The sequence below is a fragment of the Trachemys scripta genome, chromosome 15 (genome assembly GCF_013100865.1).
Source record: "Trachemys scripta elegans isolate TJP31775 chromosome 15, CAS_Tse_1.0, whole genome shotgun sequence".
NCBI lineage: Eukaryota > Metazoa > Chordata > Testudines > Emydidae > Trachemys > Trachemys scripta.
This window is the reverse complement of record NC_048312.1, coordinates 3917927-3931333: the sequence shown is the minus strand read 5'-3', so window position 1 is coordinate 3931333 and position 13407 is coordinate 3917927. Positions and strand designations below refer to the sequence as shown.

At 43.8% G+C, this 13407-nt stretch overlaps 1 protein-coding gene across 14 annotated transcripts in view; it reads left to right on the top strand.

Annotated features, from left to right (window-relative positions):
• Window positions 1–11335, top strand: part of ACACB (acetyl-CoA carboxylase beta) — a 68458-nt gene extending 57123 nt beyond the window's left edge. For 9 of the 14 annotated variants that reach the window (XM_034791503.1, XM_034791500.1, XM_034791504.1 and 6 more), the window contains 12 exons: window positions 373–483; window positions 1194–1337; window positions 1707–1827; window positions 2029–2125; window positions 2521–2617; window positions 2889–3024; window positions 3636–3813; window positions 5820–5932; window positions 6633–6787; window positions 7459–7629; window positions 9087–9223; window positions 9506–11335. In XM_034791503.1, coding sequence (XP_034647394.1) covers window positions 373–483; window positions 1194–1337; window positions 1707–1827; window positions 2029–2125; window positions 2521–2617; window positions 2889–3024; window positions 3636–3813; window positions 5820–5932; window positions 6633–6787; window positions 7459–7629; window positions 9087–9223; window positions 9506–9632 — 1587 coding nt within the window. In that variant the 3' untranslated portion in view covers window positions 9633–11335. Of the gene's footprint in view, window positions 1–372; window positions 484–1193; window positions 1338–1706; window positions 1828–2028; window positions 2126–2491; window positions 2658–2888; window positions 3025–3635; window positions 3814–5769; window positions 5933–6632; window positions 6788–7458; window positions 7630–9086; window positions 9224–9505 lie in introns of those variants that run through there. The other 5 variants (XR_004648290.1, XR_004648291.1, XM_034791511.1 and 2 more) reach the window with 5 other exon arrangements.
• Window positions 11336–13407: the final 2072 nt, after the last annotated feature.

The window sequence follows — 13407 nt, the reverse complement described above, 5'->3', positions numbered from 1 at the left end:
CAGCTTAGCTATTGGGGTTCAGATGAAGTGTGCTAAAGCTGTGAAATGCTTAGAATTTATTTTCTGGTCTAAAATGCCAGTGGTGTACTACATTCAACAGAATATTGAGCAGAACTAGCCATTATCAGCTGGCAACCTGAAACCAGAGTGAAACAAGAAGGTTATTATATACAATGCCAGAGTTCAGTCTTCATTCAGTAACTTTGATTGTGGTAAGGGTGTATCATTTTGATGAAACAGATTAGCAGCAGCCGTTTCGTTACCTATCTTCCAGGTTGGTACAAAAGAATGTAGAGTTCTGTTAATTCTTCCTCATGATTATGTGGCCCTTTTTCCTCAGTAATTTTTGTCTTCCTTGTCTGCATCTCTTAGGTGACATGTCGTGCCATTGGAATTGGCGCTTACCTGGTGAGGCTAGGGCAGCGAGTGATACAGGTGGAGAATTCCCACATCATCCTCACTGGGGCTAGTGCTTTAAATAAGGTAACAAGGAGTTTAGTTCCACCCATCATTTTATTTTCCCCTGAAAATTGTCCTTTCCTGTGCTGATTTATCACTCTTCTTTGTAGCAACCAGAGACATTCGCTGTCTCCCACCTGCTAAATTCCATAATGGATACTAAGTATTTCACACACAAAAACTCCACAGTACTCTGGATGTGATAGGTGTTTAAACCAGATGAGTTATTCATGGAATGTGTACAAGAGATCAGTAAGGGAATTACAAGTGATTCACAGCATTTGAAGGTCTCTGCAAACATTAATCCATATACCTCTCCCCTGTGTTTCCTGAGACAGAAAGGTTGAGAGATTTGTTAAGGTCACAGAGCAAGTCATTGGCAGAGCTGGCATTCAGAGTGCCTTGCTCAGTCAGCTAGTTCAGTGTGGCAGGTGTATGAACTTGTCTGCGTGCAGTTACGCCGGCTTCATTTAAGAAGAGATTTTTTTTTAAACCCATTTAGTTAGACCAATGCAAAAGGCAGTGTGGACACTCCTACTTTACAAAACCAAAATTTAGCTTAAGTCAGTCAAGAATAGGCTTAAATTAAATTAAAATAAGCCACTTAAAATTACCGTGTCTACACACAGGTTTGCACTCGTTTTAACTAAACAGGCACAAGTTTGTGTGTGCATAAGGTCTACAGCTACTTTATTCTAGGGGTGATAATCTTTTCTATTTATAACTTTAACTAGGTCCTGGGGCGTGAGGTCTACACATCCAATAACCAGCTCGGAGGCGTGCAGATCATGCATCATAATGGTGTTTCCCATGTGACTGTCCCAGACGACTTTGAGGGCGTCTATACCATCTTACAGTGGCTTTCGTATATGCCAAAGGTGAGTAGCTCCGACAGGACAGCAATGTGTTGGCTGTGACATTTTATTTAATGCAATGCCTTGTTTAAAACAAACACCCAACAGCTTTTTATAATCCATTCTATGTGCGGAAATTACTTCTGTAGTTGCTGTTTTGAAGGCATTTGTGCCACCATCTAATGCACTAGAAGCATCGTAGACAGTAATGTGAAATATTGTCCATAAGGAAGAATAATTATACGTAAGGGAATTAGTCTGGATTAATGCTATTTCTGTAACAGCCTAAGTAGCATTTCAGTAGGGTAAAGGGTAGAGTGGGAACGAACATTGTCCAGCAGATTTTTGTAGTGCTGTTTGGTAAAACTGGGTTAGAGATTTTTCTTCTTATAGGACAATCGTAGCCCAGTGCCTGTTACTGCTACAAGTGACCCCATTGAACGAGAAATTGATTTTGTCCCTTCCAAAGCCCCCTACGATCCCAGATGGATGCTGGCAGGAAGACCACATCCAAGTAAGTAAGGGTATTCTAACCTAGACCTTCTGCAAAAACTCCATTCTGTCTCCCCATCCTATGTGTATTTGTTGTTGTAAAATCCTCCCAGTCCTGTGTACGCAGAATTTTACTGCTGTTTGATATAATGTGCCCTGGGAGTTTATTGTGAACTGGTCTGCAAAATAACCTTACAGTTACATGCTCTGTTTCATTGCACAGTTGTTAAGGGAACCTGGCAGAGCGGCTTCTTTGATCATGGCACTTTCATGGAGATCATGCAGCCCTGGGCACAGACAGTTGTAGTTGGCAGAGCAAGGTAACAACAAAGCGCGGCTCTTCCCTAAACCAGCTGTTAACAGTGTACACTAAGAGCCATTTCCTGCCTTGACGTGCAGAATCCCGATTCCTACTGAAGTCTGTGCTCCTGTCTGAGTGGTAAATCAGGCAGGAGTAGGAACTAAACTATCTGTATAAAAGGTAGTTGACATTCAGCAAAGCAGTGCTTTAATTAACTTGGGGCTGTCTCATCCCCTCCTGGGGGATGGGCCTTCCTGGGAACGGGTTCTGTGGTGTCCCCCTATGTTGCTCTATTGAGCAGTGGGGAAAGCAAGCCCCCTGGACTTGCTTTGAGACCAGTTGAACTTGTCCGCTCGATAGAAGTGAAAATTCATCTCTACTTTAGAAACTGACCTGGTCCCTGGCTCTCTGCAGATTGGGAGGGATCCCCATTGGTGTGGTAGCGGTGGAGACCCGGACTGTGGAGATGGTTATACCAGCTGACCCTGCAAACCTGGATTCTGAAGCAAAGGTATGTTGGGTAACCACTGGGGGGAGAGAATGTATGTACAATGACAATGCTTTGTATCGTAAAGCTAGAAGAAAATCCTGCTCTGGATGACCCTTTTGTATGGATTTCTGGCTTCTCCATTCTTCCTCGTCTTTCAGGCTGGTGGAATCAACTACCCTGAGTCCCTTCATTGGTTTTAAACCTTCCAACTACCGTACTTTGTCGACCTACCAGCCTCATTTGCCAAGAGGGATCTAATCCGAACTGAACACTCCTGCTCACTCTCTTTCAGATAGTCCAGCAGGCTGGGCAGGTGTGGTTCCCAGATTCAGCTTTTAAAACTGCCCAGGCTATAAGGGACTTCGACCGAGAGCGGCTCCCTCTCTTGATCTTTGCAAACTGGAGGGGATTCTCAGGTGGCATGAAAGGTGATTCGCTCTTCGCTAAACAGGAGTCAGGGAGGAGAGCTGGGTTGTGATCCCACGTGGCCCTCCGTGGAGTATGGGGATCCCTAGCAAGCTCAGCATGTCCCTTTATTACTGCTATTTCTAGGGGCGCTGTTTCCCCGAGAGCATGCTGACTGTGTGATGCTGTTCTGAGATTCGCCTCTTGCATAGCTCCCCTGCACGGCTGCTGCTGCAGGGGCTGATGGCTGGGGGACGGGAGGGCTGCATTAGTGTCACATTGCAGGTTGGGGTGTCTTTTGTTTGGTTTATTTTTTTACTGTGGAGGCAGCCTGCTCAGTCTCTGTTGGGGAGGGAAGTGCTTTGGGTTGCTTAAGTAAGAAATCTAGCAGGTTTTATAGAGTCAAACTGCTGGGCATCCTCAGCTGGGATGGCTGCAGGGTGGCACCTGGAAGAGACAGGCTCTTTTAGAGTAGAGGTAAGTGCAGGGGTCCAGAGAAGGGATAGGGAGTGATGTATTCAACCTGGCGCTTCTCCCTGGCATGTGTCACCCAACCCACAGCTTGTCTCTGTAGCGCCACAGAGCAGGAGGCATTACCAGAAATGATTGATAACATAAAGGTCTTGATTTTCAGACATGTACGATCAGGTGCTGAAGTTCGGTGCTTATATTGTCGATAGCCTCAGGCAGTTTAAACAGCCTGTTCTTGTCTACATCCCCCCACATGCTGAGCTAAGAGGAGGGTCCTGGGTAGTAATTGATCCAACAATCAACCCGGTGTACATGGAGCTTTATGCAGACAAGGAGAGCAGGTAGGTAACATCTTTCTCAGGGTTTTTTTGGAGTCTCCTGTTCTGGTACTTTCCTTGTAACTCTCTACTGTTCTAGGCATTTTTCCATAGCCTTTGGCTTAAGTTTCTAGTCAGTCTCTCCATATTTTTTTAAGGGTTGGACAAGGATGATGAGCCCAAAACAGTCAGAGCCATCTAGATTGCTTAGTAAACAGGGATCATGCAAACAACATGTATTTTAATACAGCTGAGCTAAATGTGAATGTACACATCTAGGAACAAAGAATGTAGCTCCTACTTACAGGATGGGGCACTCGATCCTGGGAAGCAGTGACTGAAAAAATGTGGGGGTTGTGGTAGATAATCAAATGAACATGAGCTTGTAGTGCAATGCTGTGGCCAAGAGGGCTAATGTGATCATGGGATGCATAAACGGGAATCTTGAGAAGGAGCAGAGAGGTTATTTGACCTCTGTATTTGGCACTGGTGTGACCACGGTTGGAATCCTGTGTCCAGTTCTGGAGTCCACACTTCAAGAAGGATGTTGATAAACTGGAGAGGATTCTAAGACCAACAATAATGATTAAAGGATTAGAAAACATGCCGTAGAGTGATAGGAGCTCAATCTATTCAGCTTAACAAAGAGAAGGTTAAGGGCTGGCATGATCACAGACTATAAGTACCACATGGGGAACAGATATTTAATAATGGGCTCTTCCATTAGCAGAGAAAGGTATAACATGATCCAATGGCTGGAAGTTGAAGTTAGACAGATTCAGGCTGGAAATAAGGGGTACATTTTTAACAGTGAGGGTAATTAACCATTGGTACAGTTTTACCAAGGGTCATGGTGGATTCTCCAATCCTGACTATTTTTAAATCATCACCAGGTGTTTTTCTAAAAGCTCTGCTTTAGGAATTATTTGGGGGAAGGTCTCTGGCCCATGCTACGCAGGAAGTCAGACTAGATGATTGCAATGGTCCCTCCTGGCCTTGGAATCTGTGTCTATGAAAATGTGACCTTCCTTTTCCTGTGCTTGTAAAGTGTGTGTATTCTCCGTGCCACATGCCTGGGAGCCTTTGAATGGTAAATTCACTGATAAATCCTTCCCAATAGCCCACAGGGGTGGAAGAGAAAACTAAACTACACTTGGGAAAAGACAAATTTCTGCTTTATGCAGTGTAGCTGTAGCCATGACGGTCCCAGGATATTAGAGAGACAAGGTGTTTATTGGACCAACTGAACCAGCCTTGAAGAAGAGCTTGGTGTGGCTCAAAAGCTTGTCTCTCTCACCAATAGAAGATATCACCTCACCCACATTTCCGCCTGACTTTCAAGCAGGGCAGTCATCGTGAATGCAATTATTGCGAAAAATCTGAACAATACCTAACCAGTGTCCTCTTTAAAGTTATACAACTACAACTCTGTAACTGGTGATCTGCTGAGATCTTTCAAGTACTAGGAGAGAACCTGCATTATTAGTAGAAATAATACATACAGAACACCCAAAAATGTGAGGCACGTTGCAGGGGAAATACAAACCCGTTATGTGATCCCTTTATGAGTTCATAGACTCATTTGCAGCGGTCTCATTATGAGATTTGTTAACCTGCCAAACTCATGAGCCAACAGCTAAAAATTGTTGGGCTCTCACAGCACAATTTGCTGGATATTCTACATAACTGGTCCTCCAACAATATACATTGCTGGGCTAAATAAACTTCTTATTTTTAATGGCCCTCCTTTTATCTTCGTGAATACTTGGCGATAACTATTGAACATAGGGGCAAATAGTAGAAAATGCTAGAAGGAGAAAGCTGCAGAAATCTCAGATTTGGGAAGGGAAACCCTTGCAGCGTCCCTGCTCTTAATCCTCAAATTTAAACACCCTCTGTACTGTAACAATAAGAACAAAATTTCTGCTGAAAATAATATAAAACTGGAAAGTCTTCCCAGAATGTATTTTCCCCTCACAGACCTCTCCACTGTACCAAACTTGGCATCACAAAACCTCCGTCCTTTCTAGGGGAGGCATTTTAGAAGCTGAAGGAACAGTGGAAATTAAATTCAGGAGGAAGGATTTGATAAAGACCATGAGAAGAATTGATTCAGTCTATGCCAGACTTGTTGAACAGCTGGGTAAGAAGAGAATTTGTTTCCCCCTTTCCCTTTTGTTCCAGTTTACGTTGCTAGCTTAAAGCATGCGGCATGAACTCTGGAGATGGGTAAATAATGGTGCTGCAGTGACCATCTGTGAAATCCTGTTTAGGTGCCAGTGGAGGTTTCTTTTAACAGTGAATCCGGGACAGTGCCTGACCTGATTGGGGCCACTCCGTACTATTTGAATATAAATGAATAATAATCTAAGGGGTTGTGATGTCCATAGTGCCTTGTCTATCTGTTCTTCACACCATTCACACGCGCCCTCGGAGAACAATCGTCAGCCCTACAAATGTTATTTCTTCTAAGTTACTTTTTGTTTCTAAGAAACAAAACTATAGTTTAAGAAACTATAAAGATGCTGTATGTAAAACACAAGCACTCACACAGTCTGTTTAGGCATAGCTTTAGCTTGGAAATCCTTGGGACAGAGACAGTGCCTTATTTTTCTATAGAGTGCCATGCACATTTGTGTCAGTGTATAAACCTCAAACTCCCATTTAAGGTCACTAGTACAGTAGTTAAGTCCATGGGTTTTAGTTTTTATTTATTTATTTAAAGGAGAATTTTTAACCCTTGGTTGTTCCTAGTTTAAAATTTGCTGCTCTCTTACAGCCTGGCTTGCAGGTAACTGAACTCAAATCCAGACTGACAGCTGCTTTGTTTCCTGGAATAACAGGTACCCCAGAACTCCTAGAAGAGGATCACAGAGAGCTGGAGAAGCAGCTGAAAGCTCGGGAAGAGCTCCTGTTACCCATCTTCCACCAGGTGGCAGTGCAGTTTGCTGACCTTCACGACACGCCAGGAAGAATGCACGAGAAGGGCGTTATTGCAGTTAAGCGACAGCGCTTTGCTTTCAGCTTTTATTGTGCTGATATTGGGGAAATGTAACAACCCCGATGATTCGCCGTTAGAAAACATGGTCAAGGCATTTTAAAGAAAAAAATCTCATTACTGTAGAGGGCAGTGCCAGGGCTGATGTGGGTGAGACCCTGTCCTGTCACGGATGGGCAGGAGCATGGAAGTAGATTGCTGCTGCGTGACATGACAGCACCAATGCTTCTGACTTGGTATTTCTGAGGCCCCAGTCTCCGCAACTCCTAATGTAGGGGTGAACCCTGCAGCACCCACCTAGAACCCCATTGGCTCCAGTGTCGGGCTCCGTTAGAGCGCTGTGCTGTGCGGAAAGGAATTCTGATCGGAGTTGCATTGTGCTGCTGGAGAGAGTCTTGCTGTCCCTGCAGAGTTTGAACAGCAGAGGTTATACCTCTGATTCCGATGCTACTTTTCAGAAGGGCAGCATGTCTGTAAGCAGGGGGAAGTCACAATGGGGAATCTCTCTGGAGATGCAGATTGCAAGGATACACCCTGCCCCTCCCAAATATTTTGTCCAGACAAATAGAGTGTACCAGTATCTGAACTTCAGCTTTTCCTCATCTCTGCCATCCCCAAAGCATTTCCTGTACAAGCCTGAATTTTGAACTCTCTTCCCTCCGTCACCCCAGGATATCCTTGAGTGGAAGAACGCCCGTACATTCTTATATTGGCGTCTGCGGCGCCTCCTTTTGGAGGAGGTGGTGAAAACGGAGATTCTGAATGCGGACAGCGAGCTCAGCAACATTCACATCCAGTCCATGCTGCGCCGCTGGTTCATGGAGACGGAAGGAGCTGTGAAGGTATCTCTTCATCTTGGCTATTTCAGGTTCTCATGTTACTGATTTGCAGTCTGTTTTCTCAGTGTCTCCCGTACTGTCCAACGACAGCCTGCCGTGCTTCCCTACACGAGCACATGCTCAGTTGACTTCCTGAGTTTGGCTGAAACGTGATCAGAGTTACTGTTCCATAGCTTGAGTGTAACGTTCCTGCCATGGTGAATGGCCACTGAAATCCAAGCACGGTTCTTCAGATCAGGTGACCTACACTGGATGCAAGTGATCATCAAACTTAAACAAAATGGCGCAAAAAAAGAAGTCCTCTGGTTGAACTCTTTATCTTGAAGCAGCGTCTCTCAGTGGAGAAAGAAGAGATTGCATGCCGGTGCTTTCAAGCTTCTTCGTTGTATTTTTTTTTATTTATCTTTAAATAAAAATTCTCTAAGTCATGACTTATGAACTTTAAATTAATTGACAATCGTGGCTGTTACTACCCTGTAAGTCTGATTTCTGTCCCTTGTAAAATAATAGAACCAATACTAAGAGAAATAGAACCACTAACCATCTAGGGAAAGACAGAACTCTAAGCAGTAAACTACATGAGTTTCAGAATAAGTTTCACTAAACAAACCGAAGTGCTTGATGAAATGATGGAATTAGTAGGTGAAGGGAACGTGAGATACATTCGATATAAGATTCAAGGATATTCAGTTTTGAGTAAAGCAGTTGATTACAACCTCGTGAAGTTTTACTCCACCAATTGACTTTGCTTGGCCTTAGCTATGAACACTGTCATGTGGAGTTGAGGGAGGGGTCTAGTGATGTACTTTTGGGATCTGTGTTTAGCTCAGGTTTTATTTGACATCTTTCTTAATGATCAGGAAGAGGGAATGTGGAGCATGAAAGACACTGAGAAGAGAGGAGTTGCAAATACCAGTAAGGATGGGAGGTGAGGGGGTTACAGAACCATCGAAAGAGAATAGGAAAAGTGGGAAAATAAATTAATAAAAAACCAAGAATCAACTGAAAAACTGCAAACCAATACATCTGGGGGGAGAGGGAAACTAGCCCAGATGTCTGCGGGGGATATTAAATGGGAGGAAGAAACCTGACAGAACAGTAATGCTGGGGGAAGAGGCAGAGAGAGGGAAAGTGAGATGGAAATCTTCGGGAGAGGGAGTAGAATTATGCAAATGAAGCATTGCATATTCACCTGCTATGCAAATTAAGGCATCACATTGTTTGCATAACTGCTTCAGCTTTCAGGACCTGCGCGGGCCTTAAAAGATATGTGAGGGTAAGATCTGTTGGTACGAGGAATAGTGTCCCAAGGAAGGCTGTATGTCCTGGGATAGTCTAAAACTGGATTTGACAGTACAATCAGGAGTAACCCTGCACTGGAAAGAAGATGGATTGGATAACTTTGTAGGACCCACCTCTCTCCCAGGAGTATGCGAAGATGCTCTTGTTGTTTTCTCTAGGGCTATCTCTGGGACAATAACCAGGCAGTGGTGGAATGGCTGGAGAAACACTTGCAAGAAGAGGAGGGTTCCCGATCAGCCATTCGAGAAAACATCAAATATCTGAAACGGGATTACGCCCTCAGACATATCCGGACGTGAGTACATGGAGTGCTCTGGCCTCTTACTGGAGGAAGTTGCGTGTTGCTCAGTTAAAAGTAACTGAGTAGTACGTTTAATACTCCTGGGTATAAATGGCCACAATAGATGATTTCACCACAGGTTGGGTATAGTGTGTGGGAGGCACTGGATGGTTCTTGCTTAGATTATAAGAGCTTTAGAGCAGAAGCTGTCTTTCTGTGTGTCATGTACAATGCCCAGCTCTCTGCCAGTAATTCAATGATGCCACCCTTCTCCTTCCCTTCTTGTGTCCACTGTAGCTTGGTTCAAGCAAACCCAGAGGTGGCCCTGGACTGCATGATTCACATGACTCAGCACATCACCCGTGCACAGAGGACCCAGATCGCTCGTCTCTTATCTACCCTGGATAACCCGCCCCCTTCTTGACAGAGAGGCTGCAGGTGGGGGTGCCAGGAACAATCACTATAGACAAGGAAGCGCACAAAGAGAAACCACTCCTTTTGAGACCAGATGTCTTCTTGCCTGCGTGTAGTCGATCCTAGTGTTGAAGCCTTAGACTCTACTGATGTCTCTCAATAAATGATGCCATTGTTGCATTTTCAACCATAAAAATAGCCTTTCTGTGAACACCGTGTTCATCCTGGATTTGTGGGGACAATTAAAAAAACAAATCCATTACAGTGGCATTTTTGTGGGATTTAAATTCAACCCAAATTGACCTCAGGAGCCTTGTCTTCAGAACAAAGCCGGCAGGGATGGGCCCCGTGGTCATTTTATAACTGAATTTAAAATCATTTATTTTTTTATTGTAAACCCAGTAAAATGTTGAGATACATTTCATTAGAATGAATGGAGCTGGGAGTAGAAATCAAACTCTGTATAATAGCCGGAAAGAGAAATATTTTTGTACTAATGTTTGTTGTTGCCAAACATCTGCCAGCATAATAAGAAAATGTTGTTATTTTTAATGAACAAGAGAAAACTGTGTTTTGGAAAAACATTCACACTAACCACTAGAAAACCACTGGAGAGCCTCTTCATTCCCCTGCTATGACAGTGTTCAGTAGAGGTGATTATGAAATAATTCTTGGAGCATGGTCAGGGATTCCAGGGAAGGTTTCGACAGAGCCATACATTTCAACCTGTCCTTCATTTTATTTGTGGTCAGGACACCAAGTTTGCAGCTGTTAACACAGTTGTCAGTGCAGGATTTGTTAAACAGTCCCAGTTCTAACAAGGGAATGAAAAGGGGCAGTTGAATTTTCCATCTCTTCTTTAATTGGTGTCCCCTTCCATTTCATATTGGAATTCCTTGGAATTATTCCAGTGTCTGCACCTGCTTCCCCACCCACCCACATACACTCTATTTGGAGTGGGGTGGGAAAGCACATGTGGACCTGATCTTGTCAGTGGTTAACCTGACCTCATGAATTAAGGTAACATATCACACACTTCAAACTATTTAGTTTAGTAAAAGCAATGATTTAGATCTTACTGTGCCTTGTTCTATTGTGGTAGCATGGCGGGTAACAAATCCATTTGCCTAATGTAACTGCGTAATAGTGGTGATCCACCCTTTTGCCATTTTAAAAATAAATCCTCAGGTCACATATATCCTTCGACTGTCCTGGGTTGCATAACCTCATGACAATACATGTACCATGTCTCACTGTAATCTTTAATCATAAGAATAAGATACGGCTTTACGGCTCTTAGATATGGCCTTATGGGAATAGAATTGGTTACCTGGTTTAAATACAGTGTTAAAGCCATTATTTGGCAATGTTACAGATCCCATCAATTGATTGTAAACCAAATAATGACAAAACCAAAGAGACGCACAGGACAGCTGTGCACACAGTGGGCTAGAGAATGTGATGAAACAACTTACTACATGCAATGCCAGTGGTGAGGTTTTTCCAAAAAGAATGTATTGTGTATTTTATTGAGAGGAGGGCAGCAGGAGAGACTTTAAAAGTTCCCTGATTTGAAAGGTGTTACACCTGAACGAGTTTTGTCAGAGAGAGGAGGATGTGTTGTTAACAAAACTCACTGTATGGAAGGAGAATTGGGAAATCCAGCCCAACTGCTCCAAATAAAATGATGACATTTTTCAGGGAGGATTCTGACTTCTGTTTCTTTGCCTTTATACTAAATGCAGAGGTTCTATGACCTGTATCCTCTCATTGCATTAAATGCGCAGAGCAGAAATGCCTGCCAGCAAGTGACATGGAGCTCGCTTTCCTGGAGCAATGTGTTCATACACAAGCCCCTGCTCTGCCACGAGTGAGCTGTGCCACGTTGGTTAGCTTTACAGTTTCCAGCACTGCTGTTACAGTGTGGAAATGCCCGGTTGTGGTTCTTTCTAACCCGGTTGTGTTAGAGTGGGGTGGGGAAGCAAGAATGCTACTGCCAAGTTGCCTCAGTCATGTATCAGGGTGTGTGTGTGTCTTTTTCCCCTTTTCTACCTGGGTGGATTGGGGATTTTGCAGGAACTTCATTTGATGATGCATGGCCTGGGGCCTGCACTGCCACACTTGTTTTTGATCGGAAAAAGGGCATTCTGGGATAGCTTGGGTGGGGGTAGACCATAGAGTAAATGATTCTTTTAGATTACTCTGTACGTAACCTATGAGAACGAAGACTTCTGCTATTAAACTAGCTATAGTTCCAGTAATCTTACAAAATAAAATCTCTTAAAACATGAATATTTGCAAACCCCGTGCATGATGGAACGCCCTCCACTGCACCAAATTTAGGGATGAACTCTGTTCCATCACCACCAATGCAATGTCAAAGCCTATTTAAAATCAGTGAAAGCCAATAGCACATGTTACTGTGCACACTGCGGGATACTTTATTGTGGCTGCTTGGCGAGTTACCCTCAGCAACCCTCTGTCTCTTAATGAAAACTGAATACGATTTATATGAAATACTGTATGTCTGGGATTTTCAAAGATGTTTAAAGGAGTTGGATGCCCATCTCGCACTGAAAAATGGAAGTTTAGCTCCATTGTATTTTCCCTGTAACTAACATTGGACTGGTGTTCAGTACAGAGCTGCTGAGTTGTGTAGCTGGTACTTGTACAGGCTTAGTGCTTGGGATGCGATCAATGTTTCAAGCGTCAGCCTGAACTTAATGGCTTTCCTTGGCTTAGTTGTCAGCTTCTGAACATTTGTTTAAATGTAACTCTCAGTGTAGGGGAAGCATGTCTAATTGAGGCAGAATTATGAAACCTTGTGTATGCTTGTTTGCAGCATTCATTTAGGGCTAAACCCTGCAGTCCTTACTCAGGTTAAACTTTCTTTGATTTCAGTGCCTGGAGAGCAAGAGGCCTAACTCTAGCACCTGGCACGGCACTAGATAGTAGGAGTACGTTTGAAAAGACTTGTAGGGAAATATAGGGCGCATAGGCCCTTTATTGGATAGAAAACTTGCTCCTGTTAAAACTGCTGCAGAAAACACCAGAGTGACGTTCAGCTAGTTTCCTCTGATGAACCATCTGGAGAAAGGACTACGTGGTGACCAGACCTTGGGTAAGTAACGTGGCAACAGTGGTCTGTGTGATGCTCTGTAGCAATTAAACGTACACACAGTTTTCCCTCATCCCAGGCCCCGATCCAAAACTTTCCTTGTCACTTACTAACCCTGGGGCACCTATTAGATACAGCATCTGATTTGCAGAGAAGTTCTGATGTCCCCTATCTCTTCCAGGTGGATTGTCTGAGGCACAGGGAGGTGAAGAGGTAGCTGAGGTTGGAGCCTGAATGGCCTTTCAGGAATGTGAACCCAGTTCCATCGTGGTCTCCGGAGCCATTTTGCGGGAATGTCGGGCAGCCAGTGACACTTGAGGAGGGGAATGAGGCAGTGACTTTCACACAGGCCCCCGAAGAGTGGTCCAGAGGTGGTAACGTTCAGCCCCTTCCAACTTAACCTGATTTCAACAGCTCATCTTTTTAAGATCTGTTTTCATACACAATGGATTACAGGACTTCTTTTGTGAGAAGAGGAACTACACAAACATCAGTGGCTGCAGGTCAGTTTAGATGCAAAGATTCTCCACAGCAAGTGGGTTGTGGAGGAAAGTACATGATACGCCTTTTAAAAGTGTTGTTCTCAAGGGAGGTTTGAACTGAGGATAAGGGTAGGGAGGAGGAAAAAGCAACATATTTACATCTATTTCTATTTCAGGAAAATTCT